Source organism: Alosa alosa, chromosome 3 (genome assembly GCF_017589495.1).
Source record: "Alosa alosa isolate M-15738 ecotype Scorff River chromosome 3, AALO_Geno_1.1, whole genome shotgun sequence".
NCBI lineage: Eukaryota > Metazoa > Chordata > Actinopteri > Clupeiformes > Clupeidae > Alosa > Alosa alosa.
The window spans coordinates 16,538,686-16,565,963 of record NC_063191.1 but is presented as its reverse complement, the minus strand read 5'-3'; the positions used below and the strand labels follow the sequence as shown (position 1 = coordinate 16,565,963).

Below are 27,278 nucleotides of genomic sequence, written 5' to 3'. Positions count from 1 at the left end.
TCTGGGCATGCTCTTGAATGTGTTCCACGCAAGGCTCAGCCGACCCTACATATACTGTACTCTTAAACAGTGAAGTGGCTCACGTCTCCACAGACCATTGTGTTTAAATGGCCATGAACTTTAATTCCTGCATTCTTTGCCTCTTTCATACACACCTTTTAATAAAGAGGTACTAATGCAAAAAAAAAACAAAAAAAACAAGTGGGAAATATGGGTGTAAATGAAGAAAACGCTGGTTGTTTTTGATAATAAACTAAAGACAAGTGGAATATGGAGTCATATGTTAGTGGAGGCCATATGAACACAATGCCCTGTGACAGAACATGGAATGTTCCATTACTTTTTAGATCATCAAGCATTATTGGAATACAAATACACATATTAGTTTAAGTACTGATTCATTCTGTCTCACCCTCTCTGCATTTATATTGACCAAGGCGCATGTTACACTAACCCGTACCTGTTATGCTCTCCTCAAAGTGACAAAACCTCTCCAAATGTTAAAGGAAAGTGATTGTTTTCTGAGATTCAGTTCCACAGAGATACACAACCATTGTCTTGCTCTCACCCACTCTTTCAAACTTACAAAGACAAAGTAACCTAACACCAAATAAAAAAGTAAAGGGCAGATTTTCATTTTCAGAGTTTGGTTTTTAATTATAATATCCAATTTAAGATAATTATTGTAAAAAAAAAATCTCTTAATATTAGAACACTGTTCTTCTATCCTATTTCTATCTTCGCAGAACTGAAGAATTGCATTACACAATAATGTAGGTGTATTTTTTAATATTTTTTTTATTCGACTTGTTTTTCTTAAGTGCAATTTTTTTTCGCAGAAGTGCCTTTGAATAAGACAAGTTTTTGATTGCCTGGCAAAATAGTGTGTGTTTGTGTATGTGAGTATGTGCATGTGCGGTGTGTTCATGTGCGTGTGTGTGTGTGTGTGTGTGTGTGTGTGTGTGTGTGTGTGTGTGTGTGTGTGTGTGTGTGTGTGTGTGTGTGTGTGTGTGATTAAAAATGCATAGCAACAGATTTCCTTATTAATGTCTTGCCATAAATATGCATGTGCTTTTCCCTCTCTGAGCAAGATGGAACAATATCCTACTTTATATCTGCGTTTTGAATTTTTCATCTGGGCCCAAGTTGAATATTTAGAGAGTTTTTCCATAATTAATCAGACCCTTTTCCACTCTCAAAATATTGTATTAGGAAGAGAGGCTCTAGCTGAAAACACGGAAACACGTCAATACCCTCCTAATCACCTTCACTTACCTCTAAGATCCCCGACTCAGCACTCTACGATACTGCCCATGTTACATGTCTGTATGTCTTCTGTACAAGCTTCCGTCTTGTACAGACATGCATGTTTACGCTCGCCTTGTCGGTCATCCTCTGTGGTGGAGGTGGTGCTGGTGATGCTGACCTTTTGGGCTTTGTGGGGAAAGGTTGCGATCCCTTCAGACGTGTAATAGTGGAATGATGGATGGAGACAGATTCCAGGCGACCTGTGAAGGGGTGAGCTCGCTGGCATGCAGCAGGACACACAGATTCCAACTTGACGAGCTGAGAGCTGAGACTGGAGACAGAGCATAGGTTGTCGCTACACCCCCCCCACCCCACCCCAATTCTGTCATTACTTCAGGAGGTCAGTCATTATGGTTATATGTCATCTAACATGCCTCAAGAATCCACTTGTTACAATTAACAATAAAATGATTAGTTAGTATTGCCAGTCTAGCAGTAGTCCTGTGGCGGGGGGTTAGGGTGATTCTATGGGCCCAGCACTAATAATTCTATATATAATCGGGGGGCCCAGAATTATTGTCTATCATAGGGCCCAAATTATCTAGCAGCGGCCCTGCCTATTACTGAGCTATTGAGGGAGAATCAGCTGTTTGGCTATTTGCCTGAGCTATGCTGCTGTGTACCTAGTCTATGGTGTATGTTGTAGTCATGTATGTAACTGTGTTTTTCTTAAAGTAGCACAATGCAGTTCTTTTACCTTAAAATAATGCCTTTAAAGTAACACATTCTGATGCTACACTGATTCATAATACAGAAAAAAATGAAGAAATGAAGTCTCTGACATTGCCAATGTGCACCCTGGAATGCTTGATATTGCGCTACCACTACCATTGTACCGTTGTTGATCAGGTAGGATCATGACAAATTTAGTCGTTTTTTGACAAACATCGGGTACCATCGTAGCGCTACATTGTGTTGAATATTGACGCCAAGGGGCATAAATATAAATTCCTCCATCATGTTGCTTTAACCATGCTAAAGTCTGTGCTACAGCTATTTAAACTGTTGCTGTAACCTCTCACCTCTGCATTGTGAGAGCAAAGAACTCAATTGTAGATTGAATGAGACATTGGTTCAGAGCCTGATTAAAGCCAGAAAAAAAACTTTGCATTGTAGAGAATAGCTCAGAGTTCAATCCAGGTGTCCAAAGTATGGCTTTAAGTGGCACACACAAATCTTTCTCACATGCCTTTGCTCTGGGCTTACATTGCCTCCTTTCAATGATGTATCATTGATGTGACTGTAATGGTCCAGTTACAGGGTAATTTTCTGTGGTGCATTGTTTGATAAATCCCAGGGTGGAGAGCTTGGTATGGAGGTTATTGAAGATGTTGACAGCAGAGCATCATCACGTGATGGCCCAGCCTCCGCCCACACCCCAAATACACCTCCACCCTTGCTCTGCAGAAAAAAAAGGATTGTTGGGATATTAACGTACATGACACGGCAATGGCAAAGCTTTTGTGGCAGTTTGAGGTTTGAAGCACGCAGAGTGTCTGTGTGGACATTCCTGCTCTTACCAAGCAGCTTTTATTATTGATAGACAATTATGCTCGCATCCTCTGTGCGAGTTCCCCCACAGTGCACACAGGGCACATTCCCCTCAGTGGAATTAATTTAGCTTCATGCCTAATGGTAGATCATTAAAGGCTCCAATTTGCTTGTCATGGCATCTGCTGTTGATGCAGTGTGAAGCTCTCTAACATGCAGCAAATTGAAATAGGCCTGCAATTTGATACCTCCACCCATTAAAAAAAAAAAAAAACAGCAAAGTGTCTGTGTTGTTGTGCTGTTTTCCAATTCCCGTTCCCTCGTTTGCCAACTCGTAAGGCCCCAGAGGGTGAAATTGCAGTGGAGATTTCAGGTTTTTTTTTACTTTGCATGATCTGTGCCGTTGGCGGTGCCATGCGTGCGATGGCTTTAATGCTAAGAGGCCTCGACGACCGTAAAAAATCCTGTCTGGGCGCAATGCCAGCGCCGGACACTCAAGTCCTCCTGAAGTGTAATCAAGTGTGGACAGTTGCCTGGGGACTGAGGAGGTGCTGATGGCCATGCTGATTTTTCGCATGTGGGCGGCAGATCTGCTCCAGATGGTGTTTTCATCGTCAGGTTCGTCTCCTCAGCCATCTCAGTGCATTTTCAAATTAAGGATAATCTTACCTCTGTGAGTATGCCTGCACGTGTGTGTGTGTGTGTGTGTGTGTGTGTGCCTGCCTGAGTGAGTGAGTGAGTGAGTGATTGTGTGTATGTGTGTGTGTGCATTTGTGTGTGTATGTGTATGTATCACTGTATGTGTGTGTGTGTGTTTGTGTGTGTCTGCCTCAGTGAGTGAGTGAGTGCATGAATGTGTGAGTATGTATTTGTGTGGGCGTGTTTTGCATGGGCACAATTAACAGAATGCCTCAGTGTAAAGTGATATGGCAAAACAATAACGTGAAATATGCGGCAGCTATTCCCTCTATCAGAAGACCTGGTCTGGAATCACAGCCGTGAGAGTGGCAGTGTGGGAGATCATGCCTGACTAAACACTGTAGTAAAACAGCAGCAGGGAAATGAGGGAGAAAATCATTTATCAGCAAATTTATAGCACAGAGACGCCATTAGTATTCTTTATTAAACAGCAAATATTTATTCACATATTTTAAAGACAAATGTGTTTTTATTAATGGAAATCTAATTATGTTTCACAGCCACAGCTGAGCCATTAGAGTGAATAGTGCTGCACTGTGCACATTCCTTAGGCTTTTAATTTGCCTGCCTCTCATTTATCTTAAACGCATGAATTTAAATGTTGAGGTGGATTTCAAATCTCTCCTTTATAGCTTGTAATAGGAAACTAGGGAAAGTCTATGAAGTGTTTAAGCAAACATATAACAAAAAGTGCCCTGACAGATATTGACACAAGTGTCAACGGTTCTCCAGAAGGAGGAATTACATTGCTCTTTTGCCTTACTGAGGAGTCAAATCGTTGGCGCCTGGCAACACATCAGCCACTTTTGTCAAATTCGGGCCTCTCGAGAAGGACGTGCTGATAAGTTATACTGACCCTTGGGAGACCTTTTATGTCATCCTGCCTCCCCATCCTCCATTCCAATCTATCACTGCCCTCGCTAGCCGAGAGAATTTATGGGGGGTGGAGTAGAGGCGTCCGCCTCTGAAGCAAGCCTGTGAGCCTTGTGCCTTTTGACACCACGAGGCATTTTGTCAATCAAGAAAACACATCTCTACTCTGATCACACTCTGGTTATTGCCTTGTGTTTACAGAGGGGATTACCTGGTACATGCTGACACCACAATCCCTGCAGAGTTATAGTTATAGTATAAATGATAACTTACAGGCGCACCGTAATTCAAGATGGCAGCTTTATGACAACAGATTCTGACCCAGATTGTTATGTCCATGTTGCACTAGGTGGTAATGCGCTGGTGAGTTGTACCCTTCACCTTGTTTCCAAATGAAGAGAATTTGAGGTGGTGCACAAGTGCTCTCCCAGGTACAGTTTTGATAGTTTTGATTTGACGAGCAGGTTCTCCAGCAGAGCTCCTCCTTCTTCTGCTTGCCAAGACTTTCAAGACCTCCATCCTTCTGCAGCAGTGCCTTCATCTTTCCCTATCCTAGGTCATGGGGCTTTTGGCCCGTGTTCAGTCATTCAGAGGTAGACGGAAGGCTGTGCTGGCAGCCAGCGTTTATCCCCGGCAGAGAGCGTGGGAGGCTGGACAGACAGCGACAGCAACTCTGGGCCGAGTCCTGGCTCCGGTCCTGGTCCTGGCTCTAGCTCCTGCTCTGGCTACTGCTCTGCTCTGCTCTGCATGAATGTGCCTGGTGCAGCGGATCAGAGCGCACACACTCCCTCTGGCAGAATAAGAGGCAGAGTCATAAATAATGCACTCAATAACAAGCCATAGACTCTGCCACATGATTCACGCGCTTCATTAAAAGAAAATATCCTCTTTATTTATTTATTGTTTATTAATGTGTGTGAATCTGAGCAATCTCAATGATGTGTGGAGATTAAGTCAAATCAAAGCATTAGGTAAAAGTTATACATGAAGCCATTTTTATACGCTGTTCCAATTTCTCGTAATTGCGCGCACCTTCACTTGCACTTGCTCTCTCTCTTTCTCTCTCTCTCTTGGCCTCATTCCTCCTCTCTGTCTGTCTCTCTGTCTCTCTCATGGTATATGATCAGTAAACATTTGCCGGCAGCCTGATTCATCGGGATCGTTTCCTGGTAGGGCTCCAGCAGCGCTGCAGGAATGTGGCGAGCCTGTCGTTCCTGGGAGGGCAGGTGGCAGACGGAAGGCGTTCATCCGCAGACGCTGGCGTAGTCTCTCGCTCTCTTCCTCTCTCTCTCCGTCTCCCTCTCGCTCTCCCGGGCACACGCCAGGTCTGGATGGCAGCCATGACATGGCCCTACCGGGGATGCCTCAGCCGTGCTGGCGCCGGCTGCCCTGAGATGGGTCACTGTGGGAAGAGATGAGAGAGAGAGGGGAGAGGGGAGCGGAGCTGGCCTCAGGTGTCTCCTGCTCGTCATGCACCTGCTCAGGACTGCAGCAGGCGCAGGACTGGGGCTGGTGTTATGGTTCTGACCTAGTTTGAAGAACCCAGAGCCCCACCTGCCAGCTACACCACCCTAGTCACACACACACACACACACATACACACACACACACACACACACACACTAACTCCACGCTGAACTTTCACAGCTATTCTATTTGGTGCCAGCGTGTGATTAGTAGTAAACTGTAATTATAGATTATGGCAGATGTAGTTTACATTTTATGGGTCAGGGAGAGGACTTGCTTCTGTGTTTGTTTATGTGAGTGAGTGTGTGTGTGTGCGTGTGTGCGCGTGCGCATGTGTGTGTGTGTATGTGTGTCTGTGTCTGTGTGTCTGTCTGTCTATCTGTTTCTCTGTGTATGTCAGCAATATGTATTTGTGTGTTGACCTGCGTTGAAAGAAAGATCCAGATTTATTGGGTCACAATGACTTATATGTCAATCAAGCCAGGGGCAGCATTCATCAGCATGGAGCACTGGTGATGATGAAACACCAATGTTTTGATTTATTAGCAGACAGATCGAGGAGGAGGGGGTAGGAGAGAACGAAGGATAGAGAGAGAGAGAGAGAGAGAGAGAGAGAGACGCCTAGGCACCCCTTAGCAAATCCACTCAAGTAGGTGGTGTTGCTGTTGGTTGGTGGTGGGGGTGGAGGGTGAAGGGGTCTCGCAGTGGAAAGCCTGAAAGGGGTCGAGCCTCTAAAAAAAGCCCCCTTCAGACGCATCCCCTGACAAGGGGGCAGGGGGTGGTGCGAGTCCAAAATAAAACGAGCTGCCCTCAGCCCCAGCGGGACAGAGGTGAATGCGTGCGGCTGGAGCTGGTCTCCAATACTGGGTGGGGTTTTTCTGCTGTTCTGGTTCTAGCGCCCTGCAGGCCAGGGATTTGATCAGGCCAAACTGTGGGATTCTACCTGCTGATCTTTCTCTGTTTCTGTTGCTTATCTGCAAGGATTCGGTGAGTTGCACTGAGTGTCAAAATGACTTTACTTCTCAGATATGTGCCTTCTCAAATATGTGTCCTATGAAAGTGCTCAAAGGGTAAATTTGAGAGGTTATTTTCTGATTTGTGCCTCTAATCTTTTCAGCAGTCATAATATGCACATGAAATTTGGCCTAAATATGTTTGAGCAGTTGCACTTTTTACAGAGCACTGTGTGATTACCAAATAACATTACTAAGCAAATGTCTGTAAAATGATTGATTTCGCATGCTGATCTCTCATGCTGGCTGCATTTGGCTTGGATAATGGAGTCACAATCTCTCTCTCTCTGAAGAGCGGGACTGAGACTGAAGCAGCTATTTAACAAAACATTTCAGGGGCTTTGCACAATGGGGAAAATTAATAGCAGAGGACTTCCTAAACAGAAAATAAATAGACATTAAACACAATACTAGTCAGCAGAGCTCCCAACAATTTCAAACAGGTCCCACAATGTTCTGAAAATTCAAATTCCACCATAAAATGTGGAAAAAATGGCATCATATCTCACATTCATATCTCACTTATCTCTCTGTAATCAACTGGTGTGAACACTCCTAAGACTTCGGTGAGAAAAGATTGAGGTGTGTGTGTTGAGGCCAGGCGTTGATGGACTGTCAAACTCACCTAAAGGAAACTCATGTTCCAGGCCATCTCTTGCTTGCTGCCATTCAGAAACATGACCCCTCGGGCCAGCGTCGTTTAAAATAAGGCCGATATATTTTTGCAGGTACTTGGCGCCTAGATTACTTCACTTTCCTGTTACGTGAGCTCTCAAAAATGTACTTGGCTCATCACCAGATAGCCCGAGACTCCTAGTCACATTTGTTGGCATCAATTCCCACAGACCACCCTATGACACAGATGCATGTTCAGAAGAAGTACAGACACCTGTGTTGCAAATCCAGTACCTGTTTACCTGTCTGCTGCTCCTACCACGGCCTCCTGACTGCACTACATTTCCACATGCACATCCAGATTGCACTCATATTATATGCGATGCACTTAGAGATGCATTAAGGAAGCTGATTATTTTGGGAGGCCGGTATGCACCCCACATCCCTCTTGACAGGTTGATAGGTTTACACGGGCTAAAATCAGGGGGGTTAGAGTGGGTGGTGGTGGTGGTGGTGGGGGGGTCTGCTTCAGCTGATGGGTCATAGCAGAAACATTTAACATTTCCCGACCAGAAAATCCTTGCCAGGAGACTACTGTAATATAATTACTCGCTTGTAGACTCGGTGACATCTTCTCAATCTGGGCTGCATGCAATGGAAAGGGCAGCAGCAGAATCACAGAAATAAAAGGGGCGCCAGAGTCCAGATCGTCTTTGATGACACTAATAACTCGTTCTCTCCCTCTCTAAATCTATAGCTAGTGAAAGATATCATATGGCAATAAGTGCTTTTCTTAGCTCCATCAGCAGAATAATAATGGTGGTGATGAGGGGGTAAGAGGTTTTTCTCTGCCCAGTAAATAACCGGTTTCATGTCGAACTCCCAGATTTGTATGGTGCAATTGAGAGTCAGACCCTATAATGGTGAGGTTTAATACTGTTTGATCTGGAGACAGAGCTAAATTATTTTAGAAGATGTCACAGTGTTGCTCCATCTAAGCCTTGTTTCCATTCATCATGATGGGGAAAAGACAGATTATCAGACATTTCTGACTATCTTTAATGGCGCTCGCTGAGCATCTCTCATTCAGTTTGAAAAGAGCAGCCACTCTCTGCCTAGGTCTCCTTTTGATATCTGGAGCAGCTTTTTAAATTTCATTAATCTCTGATTACATATTTGATGTTGCACATGAATATCACAGGAATAGTTTTATTCATGATTTTTTTTAGTATTGGTGCATATATGAACTCAAAAACTCTGGTGAAGATTTGTTTTGCAAAATGGACCTACATCAGAATGTTGATAGTGTTCTTTAAAAGCATAAATTGGTACAGAATCTTTAAAATTAATATAGAAGATGATTTTGTTGTCCCATTTATAAGTAATTGCAGCAAAACGGCTCCATGAAAATAAGCTTAACTGAGAGAAGGATGTTCTATTAACATCTCCAAATAAAATGTATTATCTCTTAATTATGAAACCTCTCCTTTGGCTGCTCCTATAACAATCAATTAAATAAGCAGCAAAGGATTTATCATTCTTTGTTCAAATCAGACAGCAATTAAGAGACTCCCTTCCAAATTCATCATGTCAGCAGTAAAATTATGTTTTTAGTCACAAAGGGCCCCCAGGCTTACTGGGCTCAGTTAGCTAACATTTATGGATATTATCTGGCTGTCCAAGTCTATACTCTTTAATGACTATTCCATTGTTGGTGACACTGTTTCTCTTATTAGTGTTTCTCAGTGTTTCTCACTAATTTAAGTCATTGCACTAAGCACCATGTTGTATTTTTGAATGTGAGGGGATTTAAACATGACAGCTAAAAGGCCTGCGGACAACTCTCAATGTCTTGTTTAGCGTAATGACCACTTTACATTCTCAGGGGCAAAATCCCCTTATTTAGTGACTGATAAAAACACAGATCGATCATGTCCCTTGTGTATAAACTCCAGAGATACAAACCAGCCGAGCCGTCAGAGGGTGAGTCAGCCGAGGCCTCACCCAAACAAGCAGGCTTAGATGCACCCCGGCAAGCCTCCTTAACCACCCACCCACCTCCTGTGCGCGTAATGAAGAGCCATGGCAGCAGCGGCGTAGCGCCGAACACTAATGTGCTCTCCATGGGTGTGGAGATGGTCTGCGGTGTCAAAGCCTCATTACCTTAACAACATTTTTATAGCCCAGAGAGCCACATCAATCTATATTCCCCCCTCTGTGTAATTGGACAGCCACTGGGTCTGTTTGTAATTGATTTGAATAATGCTGCTGTTTTTATTGGGAACGGCAAGGTAGGGGAGGCACCCACAATGATTCACGAGCGCATGGCTCCGGCTAAAAAAACCTGGCAACGTCCGCTCTGAGTGTTTAGTGCTGCGGCTATGTATAGCGGAGGAGGATGGTGACGGCATGACCTCATCCACTGACAGCATTGAAGGTGCCGAGCTGGTCTGTAAGTGGCAGGCCGAATGAAGCCTGTGGTCAAAGTTGGGCTTACGTCAGATGCCCCCCTCTGTCCCCCCAGGTAAACATGCAAGATCTTTACCTCTTTAAGCCTGGCTCCTTGATAACATGTTATTTGAGGGCTAACATCTCCTGTAACCCCAGTTTCCAAGAATATGAGCTCCTTGTAAGGTGCTTGGCTATATTTAAAAACTTGACATTAGCTTATGCAATATGTGGACTGTGCTCTGCAGTTAAAATTGATAACATTCATTGTTTGGACACCAGTCTCTGGTATATCATTCCTTTGTGCCACAGCAATTTAATGTCTTCAATGCATTATCAAAAAATGTGAGGCTTTTGCTTTGTGCATTGCAAGACATCTGCAATTGCCAGATGGTCAACTATATTGATTTCTTCCTCTTACAACTTAAACATGTTTTCACATTTCACAGTGATTTATCCACATCCTATGTGCCCAGATCAATATAGAGAAAGCATCTGATTCACATAATGAGCAGTGCAGTTTTATAATCACCTCCACCTCATTCACCTAATGAGAGGCATCATTTTATGTGCTCTGTCTATGAGCGCTGCTCTTTTATGGGACTGTATACTGACACGGTGCTGCTGTTGTCTGTAGCTGCGGGCAGCTCACTGGTCACCAGGGCAGGACTACCTGAGGACGCAGAGGACCAGGGGAGCGGCGCTCTCTCAGAACCCATCCCACTGAAGGACCGCATGGCCATGTACCAGGCAGCCGTGTCCAAACAGGACACCTCCAGCTACTCCAGCGGGGTGAGTCAGTCTCATAGCTCGTTTCCGTCTGCCAGACATATTCTGTGGAGGGGAGTTGGCGGCAGGGTGGGCAAGGGCCCCTAAATCTGCTCCACTAGATGCAGTGATGCCTGAGCCACTCAGGTTCCTGTTACAGTTCAGAGGCTGGCTTAATAACCCCCCTTTTAGTGGTCCAAGTTTGTTTTTGAAACTCAGCAGTCCAAGTGCTGAGTAAACATAGCACCATTTACACAAGAGCCCTCGAGCAGATTATCTCTTTTCCTTCAGACATGCTGGGAACTATAATAGTTGACAGTTGAGCTAGAACTGTCTTGCTGTTGTCTTGTACACAGCACGTTCAGTGACGCACACAAATGATTTATTAATGTGCCCATTGTTGCTCAGAATCTTGGAAGGCATTTAGAAATGTACAATTTCATTTAGATGCTCCAACTGAACAGAATATTGAAGTAGCACAAAGCTCTGAGGATCTTTTGGATATTGATCATTAAGCCAGTGCAAGGGATGCTAATCATACCTGAGAGCCAAGAGCTAACAAGACGTCACCAGTGAAGAGTGGCGTAATATAATCCTGGAGCTTAGTTTCTCCTTAGCAACACTGAGGTCTGTGTTGTGTCCAGTAGTAGAGTCGAGTGGTTGTGACATCCTTATTACAAGCAATGATGATGGCATTGTCATGCTTAATAAATGGAATGTAATGATGACAGCTGACCCCTGGAGGGTTCCTTGGCCTTGCAGATGGCCAGAAAGCTGACACTCACTGGACAGAGGCCTAAAATAGTCAGGGCACAACATGGTGGGATGCAGATGCCCCCTGCAGACTAACCTTGGACATCAAAATTGCCACACCAAACACACATCAATACATACGTATATGCACACACACACACACACACATGCTAACTGCATCCAAAATAAGCAAACAAAAACAAAGAACTGCTGTTGTGCGCTGATTGGCAGATAAAACAAACATGCCCTGTTTTCAGACAATGATTGGCAGACAAAGCAAAAGAAAATTGTGTCTCATCATTGAAACATGAAGTGTTCGTTGGCATTCATAGCTGTTTGTATGCAGTTGTATATATGCAGAAGGAGAGCAGATCAACTGATTCTGGTACTTATAGACAGAGGAAGATGTCTCATTCTCCAATTTGTATATGTGCATAATCAGGGACTCTGTGGAGATGTGGTTGGAATCAGCAGCATGCAAAGCTGCCAGGAGTTAATGATCTTTGCTCTGCTTCATTAGGTCATGGAGGAGTCAGAGGTCTGCTCTTTGCCTGGGGGACTCGCTGGCGTACGGAAACAGTTTGAGGAAATCGCAACAGCACAAAGCTCTGTCACCCAGTTCCAGTACCAGCAGAGAACTATGCAGGTAATTAAAGCCGCAGTGTGGATGTGCTTTTGTCAAAAAAAGAGCTTACAATCACGACACAAGCTCCTGGTGACTTCTCTGAGCCAGGCTCATTGAATAGCCTGGCAGCAATAGAAAGAAATTCCTTTGTGAAACTTTACAGTAAGCCACTTTTAGTCTGAAAGTCATGGTTTTTGCCTCTGGGATGTCAGTCAAGCAAGAGAGCACAATGAAGGTAATGGGCTCGACAGAGCAGGAAGACAGAGGAAGAGAGAGGAAAAGGAGAAAGAAGAAAGGCTAGCTTTCGAATCTATGATTAGCGCCAACGTAATGACTCTAATGAAGGGCTATGTCGAGTTCACAAAGCACACACGATGCAATGGATGGAGAGAGGCATGGATGCAGCAGGTCAATGGAGGAACAGGCGGACGAATACAATGGCCACCCCGGAACCTGTTTAACTCCCTCTCCTTCCTGCCCAAAGCAAAGCAACCATCCATGGCAGTGTGCTCCAGCACATGCTGTTCCCCTGTAGGGTGCTAAGCCGCACGCACGCACGCACGCACGCACGCAGCCAGTCAGCGAGTGCAAATCAGTGCGAGTGCTGAATGATGGATGAGCTTCACAGGCAGAGGTGCTCACCTCCTTACTATTCCAATGCAACAACAAGCAGCCCCTCACAAATGTTGTCAATCATGCGTTAGTCCTTGGTTGTTGTGTTCTGCCTGCATTGAAGCGAACTAGAAGAGTGACTGTTTTCTCCAGGGACTGCAGGTTTCTTTGAAGCATGAAGGTTTCAATGCACTTGCAGCGGCTCCTGCAAGTGCCCTTTACACCTAGAAGCTTGATATTTCACTACTGACACTACTACATATAACCGTGTATTACAAAAAAAATGGGGAAAAAGAGCCAGAGAAACTCTGAGAAAACTGGGTGTTATTGTCTCATTGCAGTGTTTCCTGTAATTTTGTGTCCCTTGATTGTTCCCTGTGATGCACTCCTCATCTGCCACTGTCTGAACGTTAATTAATCTCACTCCAGCTGCTTATGGCTCAGTTGTCATTGAGCTGGAGCCATTTCGTGCTGTGCCTGTGTGTGTGTGTGTGTGTGTGTGTGTGTGTGTGTGTGTGTGTGCATGTGTGTGTCTGTGTGTGTAAAAGAGAGAAAGAGAGAAGGGGAGAGAGGGAGAGAGAGTGTGTAACTACAGTTATTTCTTTGACAGCAGGTGTGTCTTCTATTTCACAGGAAGTGTCACACTCATCAGAGGTGACAGTGAAGAGTAACACTAAAGAAAGTGTCCCGCCCCTCATTCAGACTCAGATGCACCAACATGAAAAGGTACCACAGCACTCTGCAGAGCAAAACGCATATAATGACTACCACAAAAAAGGATAATTAGTCTCTAATGACAATAATAGCTAATTGTCACTTCATGTATTAATTTCTTTTTCTGGCTAAGGGGCATTTTAATAAAAGAAGCATAAACCGTTTCTGTCAAACTGTCAGATTATCATACTCACACACAACACCTCAAACAGGAATACAAAATTATACACAATTAATATCACTGTCTCCATTCCATGTAGTCTTTCAACATATGCAGATATAAAATGAAACAAAGAGTGCATTATTGTTTCACATGGCATACTGAGAAAGAACAACCAAGGCAGCTAAGGTTCAAACTCAGATGTTGTACAAATAACTAACCATGCTCTGTTTCTTACAGACAGTATATAATCAAGCTGTTGACCAGCAAGTGACCTTCAACTCTGAAAACCATGTTGATGGAAATGGTGAGTAATTCATTCATCATGCCTGTCCTTTTTAGTATATGTACTGTATGAAGACCTGTTTTCAGCAACAGATATATATATACTACATGTGATTAGAAATGTTATTATAATTAACAGTAAAGCTGTGAATGTTTGTCTTAAGGAACAGTTACTATGGTCTATATTCATACATTTTAGACAGAAATATTAATAATTTTCATGTTCAGCATTCCCTTAACTCACTTAGCGAACATAATTGCCATATTACGCTGAAAGATATGTAAAAATAAGATCCAGGCAAATGAGTAAAAATGTCAAATTTGTCTCTTTCTTTAATCTTTGATTAGTTATGTTTGTTGTTATATTTAGTGTAAAATATCACTTTTTGTCAGCAGAGGAGGTTGATGAAGATGATTTATCCAGACTCACTGCCAAAGAACTGGCCCAGCATTTTGAAAAAACCATTGAAGAGGCAACTCCCAGAAAGCAGATTAAGGTATAATAGATAATTATCCTATTCGTACATATATACATGGCACAAGTAGATCTTCGGTTAGCTTAGCTGCTTTATCTTTAACTGTAGCATATTCTAACAATTTTATCAACTAATTGAATCATTTTACTGTATTAGCCTAACACAATAGACACATATGTGACCAGGCATGGCAAAACCAGGCGCATGTCTCCCCAGAGACATTTTGAGTTATTTGCAGATGAAAGTGTAGTTTCAAAGCTATCCAATGATGTCTCACTCGTGGAGATCTGATAATATTTGAATAAGTTGTAGCCATTTTAAAGTATACACATCTCAAAGCTACAAAAAAGCTGAGAAATCAGGGTTTTCAATTTGACTACTTTCTCCCTCAATCCATGGGAGGGGAACACAATGGTCCTCATTTACATGACATTAAGATCAACCCTCCCCCTGTCACGGTCACTGATTTGTCAGCCTGCAGTGCTAATGACCCATCGAAACTATCTGTAATAGGTTACAGAACCAGCTAGTAGCAATGGATAAAGTAGTCTAAAACAAACATGAGATCACGTTTGCAAACCATGTTATTTTGAATGAACACCCAGTGCAAGGCACCAAGTTGGCAATGGATTTAGCAGGTTTAGCAATGGATAAAATAGTCTAAAACGCGAACTAAACAAACATGACATCACGTTTGCAAACCCTGTTAATTTGAATGCACACATGATAAGGCACCCTGCCATCAGTCAAAACAAGACATTCTCGCATTATTCAAATTAATTGCTCACCGAAACTATCTGTAATGGGTTTTGGCTAGTAGCCTATGGTGCCAATAGATAACCACAGTAGGCCTACGTTAGCTAGTAGCAATGGATAAAGTTTCTAACACACAAACTTCATCCCCGTCAAATGTAACTGTGGAAATAGCATCTGATATCTTACGATCTAGTTCCTCTGCTGCCAGACCGAGATATGTAATTATCGTTGTAATTATCTTCGGCTAAGGTTAGCTCTAGATTAGGGATGTTCTCCAATGTAATGAAGTCGCCTTCATCATCAGATTCAGGTCATCTGCAATCCGCTGTGCTTTGTCCATCTCCATTCCAATTGTAAACAAACAGCATGCTGGTTCAGTAAGTAGCCATGAGGTTACTTCTAGCATACAGCTGATTGGCCGACAAAACAAAAGAGCACTAATAGTCACGCCCAATTCAAACACTGGTTTACTTCCTGAAACTTAACCATTTTCAAATATACACTTTTAAAGCAACCAATGTTGTTATCTGAAACATGGAATGGCTTCTTTAGGACTTTAACTTGCACATTCTGCAAAAAAACGGAAAATAACTAATTTTGAAAAAAAAAGAGAAAATTCAAAGTCGTTTTTCGCGACTTGCGTCTCTGCGACTTGAGCCTGGTTTTGCCATGCCTGGTCACATATGTGTCAGACATCAGCTCTTGATTGATGTGTTTCTCTCCTCCTCCCCCTCCTCCTCCCCCTGAAAAAGATTGATCGTGGTGTCAGCAAGTTTAACTGGTTTCCAGAGGTTAACGTGTGCCATCACATACCCGACTCTGAGGCTGCTGCCCTACCATGTGACAACAACACAGCACAAGAGGAGGCCTCTGCCTGTGCCATCGACTCTGATGACTTAGACTACCTCCCTCCCCCACCGCCAGACTTACTAGAGGAGCCTTCAGACGTCCCTGAGGACTTGCCTGCGCCCCCTGAGCCTCTGAACTCAAATGGTCACCAGTGTCCAGTGCACAAGGCCCACCAAGCCAAACAGCGCGAGCTGCTGGAGCTGAAGCGTCTCTGTAAGCACATCCACCCCGAGGTCAGGAAGACCCTGGAGAAAGAGATCTACGAGGAGGAGTTCCAGTGCTCTCACCATCACCACCACCAGCACCACCACCACCACCACTTAGAGACTCACCAGGATGAAGACGACGAGCAGCAGTACGTGTATGAGAACAGCGGCAGCAATGGCAGCCCAGACAGGGAGTACCTGGAGTGGGATGAGATCCTCAGGGGTGAGGTGCAGTCCATGCGCTGGATGTTTGAGAACAAGCCCCTGGACGCCATCAAGGACAAATCGTCCGATACCAAGGAAGGCAAGAATATCAGCCAACAAGAAACGATCGCCAGAGGCGACGTGAGACAGACAGCCTGGATGTTTGAGACTCAGGCTCTGGGTTCTGCTGAACAGAGAAACACATCCGAGGAAGTTTACAGAGGAGATGTGCGCACAGCTGCCTGGCTGTTTGAAAACCAGCCACTTGATAGCCTCAATCGCATGCACATTGGTGAAGAGGAACAAACCAAAGAGGTAGTCTTCTCTGAAGAGGTAGTGAAGGGAGATGTCAAATCAGTGAGACATATGTTTGAAAACCAGCTCCTGGATTCTTATGGTGTCACTGAAACTATTGATGAACACCATCTCTTGACGTTGAAGTCTCGGAACGAGGACATCCAAGGTAATGTGAAAATAACCATCTGGAAGTTTGAGACTCAGTGCATGTGTGTGCTCAAAGAGCAGACCGGCGAAACAGTCGAGATTACCTCTGTTTGTCGACAAGAAACCGAGAAGGGAGACGTCAAGACCACAAGGTGGCTGTTTGAGACTCAGCCACTGGATAAGATCAACAGAGACCTTTCCTTTGTTAGACTTGTGTCCGGTGTTTTCAAGGAGGATTACCATCAGGATGACGTCAGCAAATGCAGATGGCTGTTTGAAACCAGGATGTTTGATGCCATACATGATGAGGAGTGGGAACGTTCCAAAATTGAGAAGGAAGAAATTCTTGGAGCTGATGTACGCAAGCACTGCATGGTTTTCGAGACACAGTCGATGGACACCCTAAAAGACAACTCCAATGCCAGACCTGTGACCACAGAAGACATTGTTAGAGGTAATGTGAGGTCTGCCAGACACTTTTTTGAAGCAGCCCCTCAAGAGTATTTAAAGGATCTTGCTGAGGTGGGAAAGCTTAAAAAGGCCATGCAAGCTGAAGAAGATAAAGGAGACGTCAGACACCAGAAATGGAAATTTGAAAATCAGCCGCTGGAGAAAATAAAGGATGAAGATGTGGAGGTGGGCAAACTCAAGACAGTGGTAGCATCTGAGGAGGAGAAAGGTGATGTTCGACACCAGAAATGGTTGTTTGAAAATCAGTCGATTGAGCACATTAGAGAGGAGCAGAAAGAGCTGGTTCGCACGGTTAACCTAGAGGAGTTCCACTCAGCATCTGGCTACAAAGGGGATGTTCGCAAAAACTGTTGGGTATTTGAAACTCAGCCAATGGATACATTGAAAGATGATGCAAATGAGAGACCGATGTCCACTGAGGAAATAGTCAGGGGTGATGTACGATCAGCCAAACACTTTTTTGAAACGGCCCCCGCAGAAGACCTCAAGGAACTTGCAGATGTGGGCAAACTGAAAAAGATGGTGGCATCTGAGGAAGAGCGGGGTGATGTAAGACACCAAAAGTGGAGGTTTGAGAGTCAACCTCTGGAACAAATCAGAGACGAAGAGAAAGAATTCACACGTACTGTGAACCTAGAGCATCTTGATAAGGGGGATGTAGCAAATTACAAGCAAAAGTTTGAAACCTACGACCTAAACAAATATGATGAGACACATAAGATCCAAGTGGAGGGAGTAACCTGGGGTGCAGTTCAATCCAGTAAGGATCGCTTCGAAGGCAACCTAACATATGCTCTGCAGGACAGCTCAGGCCATTATCATGAGGTCAAAACAGTTCGTCGGGAAGAAATAGTCAAAGGTGATGTGAGAAGCTGCCAATGGATGTTTGAAACACGGCCCATCGATCAGTTTGATGAAAGTGTCACCAAGTTACAAGTCATTAAGGGCATAACACAAGAGGAAATTGAATCAGGTGATGTAACAATGGCTAAATGGCTATTTGAAACACAACCTCTTGATGCAATTAAATATTTCAGCAACATCGATGATGAAGAATGCGTTACCAAAGAGTCTGAGGACATTGTGAAGGGTGACGTTAAAACCTGCAAGTGGCTATTTGAGACTAAACCGATGGATGTCCTCTATGATAAGGAGGAGATAAAGAGCGATGCTCAAGAGGTTCACAAAGGAGATGTGAAGTCTTGCACGTGGCTCTTCGAAACTCAGGCTCTTGATGCAATCAAGGAGGATTCAGAGAATGTGCTAAAAGTCTGTACAGTGAGCCAGGAAGATATTCAGGGCAAAGATGTACGGATGGCTCGCTACCTTTTTGAAACAGAGAATCTTGAAAACATCATAGGAGAGGACAACGAGTCTTTCAAGAAAGTAACTGAAATTGACATTCAGTCAGGAGACGTGTCCCATATGAAATACAAATTTGAGACATGTGATGTCATGACCTCAACTTCTGAGGAAGTCTTCCAGAAGCTTAAAACTGCACATGCAGAGGACATCCAGAGAGGAAATGTTGTGAACCATAAGTGGTTGTTTGAAAACCAACCCATTGATGCTATATCTGAGACAGATGAACAGAGAAATACCCGCACAGTGACAGATGTCCAGGGAGGAAATGTGGATAAAGGCCGGTTCATTTTTGAAACATGCTCTCTGGACAAAATTCAGGAGGTGTCCTCTGAGTCAGAGATGACTAAATTACAGAGAATTCTGTGCCAGGAAAATGAGAAAGGTGATGTTAGGAATTATGCCAACATGTTTGAAACACAGCCATTATACGCTATCCAAGACCAAGAGGGACAATACCATGAGGTGACCACGCTCACCAAAGAAGAAGTTCTGAAGGGTGATGTGGTCGGCGCCAGGTGGCTGTTTGAAACAAAGCCTCTTGATTCTATCAGAGACACAGATGAGGTGTACCTCATCAAAGCAGTGACTGAGGAAGATGTTGTAAAAGGTGATGTTAACTCAGTCAGGTATAGGTTTGAAACACAACCAATTGACACCATTGCTGAAGACATGAAAGAGAGAACAAAAACTGTGGAGGATGTCCAAGGAGGGGATGTGAAATCAAATAAAAAACACTTTGAGTCTGATCTGATGTCTCAGAACCTGGTGCGAACAGTTAGTATGAGTGAAATCCACAAAGGTGATGTGAGAACTGCTACATGGATGTTTGAGACTCACACCATTGATAAAATACATGGTGAAAACTCTGATGATGAGACTGAGGTTGCCGAAAAGGAAGAAGACGTTAAAGGAGATGTGAGATCTGCAACAAGGCTTTTTGAAACCACTCCAATCACTGATTTCAATGAGAGAAACCTGGAGAAAACTGAAATCATGGGTAAAAGCATCAAAGAGACCCTTAACGATCTCTTCAGTCATAGAATGGTGGACTCAAAGGGCATACTCATCCAGACGGATGAGATTGGTGATGTCAGAATGGCGAAGTACAACCTGATGAACAGGGACGCCCCTGAGATCCAGAAGGAGGAGGTCATCAGAGGAGATCTCCAGAGCATCATGATGAACCTCCTGAACAGACGTGAGTCCACAGAGAGCCGCATCAGGGTGGACACAGACGAGAGGGCAGACATCAACAGCACAGTCCAGCAGCTGTTCAGTCAAAAGGACATCAGCGTTGAAAAGGAAGAAATCATCAGGGCAGACATCAACAGCACGGTCCAGCAGCTGTTCAGTCAAAAAGACATCAGCGTTGAAAAAGAAGAAATCATCAGGGGAGACATTCGAGAGGCCATCAACAACCTCCTGAAGGAGGAGAGCTCCACCAAAAGTGGCATTCTGCTCCAGGAGGATGAGAAGGGAGATGTCCATATGACCATCTACTCACTTCTCAACAAGCAGGACGACACCACAGTTGAAAAAGAAGACATCGTCAAGGGTGATCTGCAAAGCGCCTTACAGAGACTATACAGCCCAGATGAAGGGCGGTTGGTGAAAATCCAAGTGGATGAGACAGAAAAGGGCAACGTCCATTTCTACTCCACCTGCATCGAGTCAGGAGCAGTGGATTACCTGAAACAACTCCAAGCAAGTTCAGAAGACCTGTCAAACTGCGTGGAGAAAGAAGACATAGTTGGAGGCGATGTCAAAAATACAAAACTTGTACTGCAAAACAATCAAATGCAAATTGAGCGCACAATAGACAAAGATGGCATCGTTCGAGGAGACATTCACAACGCTGTCAAAGTTTTCACGACAGAGCCTCGACTCTCTCTGGAGAAACTACAGAAAGAGGAGATAGTCAGAGGTGATTTGCAGGCTACTCTTCACTCCCTGACAGAGTCTGTAAACCAAAGAGTGATGCTGGAGAAAGAGGAAGTAATAAAAGGTGACATACCTGCAGCTCTCAGGTGCTTGGAGGAAGCCCAGTATCAACCCAAAGATGTGGAAAAACCCGAAATTGTAGCAGGCAACATCAAAGGAGCGCTTAAGTCGCTTGAGGAATCAGCAACCAGCAAAGTTGGAATTGTAATTGAAGATTTAGTGCCTGGAGACATCAAAGGTGCTTTAAAATCACTGGAGGAGGCAAAACAAGCTGTGAGAGGGCTTGAGAAGGAGGAGATTGTTAAGGGGAACATTCACGTAGCCCTGCAGAGCTTGCATGAGGCCTCTAACGAGAGAAAAGTTCTTCATCAAGAAATTGGTGTCCAGGGAGACGTGAGAGGTGCTATTCAGCAGTTACTGGAGCAGCCGGCCTCTCCTCAGCCACAGCGGAGGCCAAGCATTGAAGGTGACGTAAAGATGTCCATTAAATCTCTGTATGAAATGCAAGAGCAGGCACAGGAGGATAAAGAGGAAGTTGTAAAAGGGGATGTTAAGGGCACAATAAAATGTCTGCTGGAAACAGCAGAGCGGGCCAATACTAAAATTCAGAGAAAACAGGCAACCAGAAAGGTTAGATTCCCGAAAGCCCCGCCACATGAACAGCATGACATATGCTGTACATGTGCCCTGGAGAAAATGAAATCAAATCCTGCTGTGAAAAATCTGAAACCTAAAGGCACTAATGAGTCAGAGAGAAATGCACAGGAGGCCGTCACTGCCCAATCAACCACTGTCAGCACAGAGAAGTCCCAGACAGGCGAACAGACACAGACAACTCTGGTGGAACATAACACAATCACACAGAAACATGGCATTAAGACACTGCGGACTGAGTTCCGGAACCTCAAGACAAATCAAAAGGGAATGATCAAGCTGGACAAAACCAAAGTGAAGACAGAAGTCATACGCGTGCCTCTTACCCCCTCCCCTCCTCCTTCTCTGCCTGAGCTCCCTCCCACCCCCACCCCCACCCACACCCCCAGCACTGCCAGAGTGTGAGCCGTGCCCCACGCCACCTCCTCCTCCTCCTGCTCCTCCTCTCCTCCCAGGCGATAATGACCTCCCTCCCCCTCCTACCCCTCCTCCTCCTCCTCTCTCTCCTGCTTCCTCAAAGTTCGATCTGGACATGTTACCCCCACCACCTACTCCTCCACCTTCCATGATGGAGCTGGATTTCCTGCCACCTCCTCCCTCTCAGCAGGAGCTTGAGGCCATGCCATCCCAGACCCCCAATACTTCTGTCAAAAAGGCGAAGAAGATGACAGTCAAAAAGGTCAAAGTCCCTGAACTGTGTAAAGTGCCAAAGCTCGAGCCCATGGTGCCACTGATAAAACTTAAAAAGCAGGAGTTGAAGGAGGAACAACAGTCTGTGTCACATGTGACCTCGACAAGTGTCAAGACAGTGCAGGAGATCAGTAAAACTGAAAGTCAGAAAAGCAGCACAGTGTCATCCACAGTCACACACACTTCAGTGGCGACGACTAAGCCAGAGTCACCTCTGCAAACTGCAAACATTTCAACGGTGAAACTCACCCCACCTCCCTCACCAGCTCCGAAGCGGAAATCAAAATCAAAATCAAATTTTTCCAAATTCAATACCCCCTTAATTTTGTCCGAGCAAAAATACAAAAAGGAGACAGAAGAATTGAATGCGCCTCCTAGCCTGGCACCATTTGAAATTCAGATGCACGAGTCAGTCAGCTCTGCTCTCGTAATGCTTTCCACACAGACTCAAAGCACAGAGCAATCAGAGAAGAGCATAGCATTTGATTTCACTCATGAGCACGCTGAAAAGACTGTGACCAAAGCTGAATCAGACACACCATCACATGAATCATCTAAGCACACCGAGCCGTCAGACGTTCCCCCAAGCAATCCTTTGATCTCTGACATAAATGAGAAATCTCCCCCAGAATCGGCCGTGATTTCCCCAGCTAAACAGAACATTATCTCTAATCAGACTTCTCTTGCTTCGTCAACAGTGCAACACAAAACCGTCTCAGCTAAAAAGCACAAAACTATTACCACCAGCATGCAACAGGTGACCTCGATGTCCTCCATGTCTTCGATGTCCTCCACGTCCTCCATGTCCTCTGTTCAGTCTGTCTCTGCTGTTGACAGCGCAACTTTGTTGACAGCCTCTGCAAATGTGTCTACTGATGCGGAACAGTCTGAAACTGGCCTTAAAAATGTCACAAAGACCAAAGTGGAGATCATAAAAGATGTTACAAATCTTCCAAGTAAATCTCCTAGACCTGGCAGGAAGAAAGTTGACAATTCCACAGGCAAGGGACAGGCCAAAACCCCCCCTGATTCAGGCAAAGAAGTCAAAGAAAGTGTGGATGACAGTGTAACCACTGTAAAACCACAGTCGCTCAAAACAAACGGGCAAAAAGCAAAGAAATCCAAAAAGGCTGCAAAACAGGAGGTGGCCTCGGAGAAGCCACAGGCTGTAAATAAGGATGATAAGGAGGCACAAGACACCGAGGACAAAAAAATCCCCGAGACAAAAGACAAAGAAGTGAAGGAGGCAGAACACACCAGTGAGAAAAAAATCCCCGAGACAAAAGCAAAAGATGTCAAGGTGAAGGAGATGAATCAAAGGCCGAGTCGCGAGGCCTCTGTTGAATCCAAAGATGGCAAAGAGGGCAATTCAGAGAGTCGTTCGAAAAAGAGGAGGAAGAAGGCAAAGAAGGATAAAGAGGCCGGCGCACAGCAAACTCCTGCTGCCTCCCCTGCATTGCCCAGGAAGGCGGTCAGTGAGAAGTCATCTGAGGTTGTGGAGGTGCAGACACAGCAAACTGTCCAGCAGGAGCACATTATGGTTCACAAAGAGGAGGTGATTATCACGGAGAGTAAAGTTGAGCAGAGCATTCAGCAACAGGCTACAGTCAAACATCAAAAACAGGCCAAGAAAAAGAAAGGGGAAACAAGCATCCAGGCGAGTCAAGAGAAAAAGGATGAAAGTCGAGAAGTGCCAGTGAGAGTTACAAGCAAGCCAGCACAAAAAGAACCTGCAATGTCCTGGGCAGAAATCTCTGAGGCGTCAGACAGACTTGGAGAGGTAGAGAAGTTGCTGGCTTATATCATTGAGCTGCAGGGGACTTTAGGCAAGATGGACTCAAAATCTGTGAAGATGCTGCTTAGTGAAGTTCCTGAGTGGCTGATGGGGCCTGAGGAGAGGGCTAATTTGGAGCGCGATGCGGACAAAAATAATGGAGAGAAACTCAAGGACACTGTCGCTTATTTAGAAAATATTTTACAAGCCAAATTTATATCTCTACAGGGTATCCAAGCAACGGTGGAAAAACATGAATCTGAACCCACATCTGAAAAGGGTGCGACACAAAGAGTCTCAGAAATAACCATCGGTTCAACTAAAGTGGAATCTTCCAAAAAGAAGAAGTCTAGGTCACAGACAAAAGAGCTGAACATAGTTCCGGTAAAAACAATCGACCCCCGCGCGCCGTCACCTTCCCTGCGCATGCGTCCTCCCTCGCCCACGTTCATCACCATTCAGTCCACTAAGAGAACAGACTCCCCACAGAGAGTGGCCCCCTCACCTCCCCCTCTCTTCAGGGCAGCCACCCCACCGACGCCACCCCCTCGCAGGTCGGAGACGCCCACGTCACGAGTGAGCAGGGCCACAGCGTCGGCCTCGCCCTCGTCCTCGTCCAACCTCTCCAGATCGGAGAGTCTCACAAGGCTAAGGGAGGCCACTGCCAAACTCTCCCGCGGAGCCTCCCCAGACCCAGTGCCACACCCTGTGCAGGTCACGCCGAAGAGAGCGGAAGTTGTGGCATCCCCGGTGTCGTTTCACCGACAGATCAAAATCGAGGGGAAGACCCCTGAGGTAGAGAAGGCCCCTGAGGTCAAGAAAGCTCCTGAGGTAGAGAAGATCCAGGTGGTAGAGAAGATCCCTGAGGTAGAGAGGATCCTGGTGGAGCCTTCAGAGTCCCCAGAGGGGGCAGATGAGCTAATGGAGACAGTGTCAGTGAGAGACAAGAGGGAATTCTTTGAAGAGGCACGCAGAGCAGAGAGAAACAAGACTTACGTGCGAAAGGATCCCATCGACATCCCTGAGCGTTTGGGCCCCGACAACGAGGAGCCAGAGACCGAGAAAGAAAAAGAGGAACTCCCTAGAGTTGACCTCTCTGGCCTCCTTAACAAATTTGAGGCCCCTGAGGAGAAAGTGTATAGGAGAAAAGACCCCATCCACATACCAGAGAGGCTGGGTAGCGAGATGGAAGACGTGGAGACTGAAGCAGAGAAACAAGCCACTCAACAGGAGGAGATGCCGGCGTTCGACATCAAGACTATTAAAAATGTTTTTGAAATGAGTGAGCAAAGCCTCCCTGTCAAAGAGGAAGAAAACCAACAGGAGGAGCTGGATGCCGAAGTGAAGGAAATCACATCGGAGGCTTCAAAGGAGGAAGACTCCCGCGAGACGAAGCCCAGCTCCCAGCTGAACCTGCCTCTGCCTCCACACAAACAAGAGCTAACAGAGAAGTCGGTTGACCCAGTAGGGTTTTCCGAAACAAAAACAACCTCAGAGCAATACTCTGGCATGGACGAATTTGGCAACAGGATAACCGGATCAAAAACCGTAACCTCGGTCTCCCAGCGCTCCAAGAGTGTCAGCGTGGCGCCGCACGTGCCGTTCTCGTACGCCGACGCCGTGAGGAAGAAGGCCTCAGAGGCCGCTCAGGCTGCGGCTGCGGCTGAAGCCGCCAAGACTGCGGCCGACGTCTCCACGGACGAGCTGCTGAAGAACTTCCAGGAGACGTGGAGTGAGAGTGAGATCGTGTTTAAGAGTCTCGGCTACAGCGTCTCTGGGGAGTCGACTTCACAGATTACAACAAAGCAGAAGAAGACTGGTAAACATGCTTGCTGTGCATGGCATGAGTGAAACATTAACTCCAGTCAGTGTGATGGAGCATGCAGTGGCCATCACTGTTTGTCACTGACTTGCACACAGATCAATAAACTCAGGGCACAGCTTATGCAATAATTTTACATGAGATATACCGGCTTATGTGACAGAGAAAATTAATAAAAAATGAGAAAATGTACATCATAAAGTGCTTATGGGACTTTTAATGTGTGGCTCAATTATGTTTTCTAACCCTGTCTGTGTTGATTTGCTTTGCAGCGCAGCTGCTCTGTTGAATTTATGTATGCATTTCATAACTGAATTCCCAGAGAGGATTATTTGTGGCACAAAAGCTTTTGCGACCCACTGCTCTACTTCTCTGTTTTATGCACAAGTGATAGTAATGCTGACAGTGAGCCTGTTTGCTTTGTTTCCACTTCAGATACGAGTTCCAAAGTCAGAGCTGTGCACGGTGTGTCGAAGAAGGGTGTTTCCAATGGAGTCTCTAATCGCAGACAAAAAGAACTTCCATAAATCCTGTTTCTCCTGCGAGCACTGCAGGAGTAAATTAAGGTAGGAGAGCATGTGGCATCAGTTTAGCACACAATGCATGGAGAATTATGGCATTAACTACTACATGACATTATTTCTAAATGAAGTCAAGTTATTAATTATATCCTTGTGTTTGACAACATTCTTTGTAGCCTTGGCAACTACGTTTCTCTCCATGGACATTTGTACTGCCCCCCACACTTCAAACAGCTCTTCAAGACCAAAGGATATCTTGATGAAGGATTTGGACAAAATTATCTACTGGATTTGAACAGCTCACGACACCAACTTCATATAACAGACAGCACCAGCATTATTGTCCCCACTGAGAGAGCAAAGTGGAGATACTCACAAAGCAGTGTCTATTTGACAGACAGAGAGAGTCTCATCGCCACCACTGACAAAGAAACAGTCAAACCAGCGGGAAAAACAAGTCACAATGCCAGCAAAATATCCCTGACATGGCCCCCAGAAAAAGACTCCCCCCAAATATCTTTATTTGTAGACCCAGACATAAAAGTTGTCAAGCCAGACTGGCCCCCCAAAAGTGAGGCACCCAAGTCTCCCAAATGTCACGAAAGAACAGCAATCACAATAAGCTAGGGACACAGGCAGGCACAGAGGCAAAACCAGCATATTTCAGAATTCACAAAACAAAATGGTCTGCATTAACCTTCTGCTGAGAGATTTTAGAGTTGTTGTATATAGGAAGTAAATGTATGCTGAAGGCCTGGTGAGGCACAGGATTGTGGATAAGTTATAAGTAATGAAGGCAAATACTTAGAATGTGAATACGGAAGGTACTATGAAACCGACCTGCCAGGGAAGGACCATGGTGTGAGAGGAGAGGTGAGGAGAGGAGAGGAGAGAGCAAGAGTGAATGTGAGTGTGCGGTTGAACACATGATCAATAGGGAAGGAATGTGCTGAGAGTGTAAGGACATGTGAAACAAGGAATAAAAGAGCGGAAGATGAAAAGACGGAACCTGATGGAGAAACTCTGCAAGAATGTTTTATATAGTTTTAACCCAAAAGCAATACCTCAATGTCTGTGAATATGGCATTATTATACCCAAACAAAGTATCACCAAATAACCCGTATGGACCTTAGTGTCCAAAAAGGTTAAAGGAAAATTCTGGTTTTTAGCACTTTGAGTCCCTTTTCTGGTTTGTTTTGGATGAACTAGAATGGTGGACACCGAAATTTTGACGATTGGTCCTGTCTCGACTTTTCTGACTCGTTTTAAATCG

At 45.0% G+C, this 27,278-nt stretch overlaps 1 protein-coding gene across 1 annotated transcript; it reads left to right on the top strand.

Moving 5' to 3' along the window:
• Positions 1-6,517: 6,517 nt before the first annotated feature.
• Positions 6,518-26,540, top strand: xirp2b (xin actin binding repeat containing 2b). The gene is given in 10 exon segments (XM_048239222.1): positions 6,518-6,825; positions 10,552-10,706; positions 11,956-12,081; positions 13,306-13,398; positions 13,787-13,853; positions 14,228-14,328; positions 15,816-21,550; positions 21,552-25,480; positions 25,919-26,049; positions 26,181-26,540. Coding segments are annotated over 8 exon segments (10,200 nt in total). The 5' UTR covers positions 6,518-6,825; positions 10,552-10,649; the 3' UTR covers positions 26,011-26,049; positions 26,181-26,540.
• Positions 26,541-27,278: the final 738 nt, after the last annotated feature.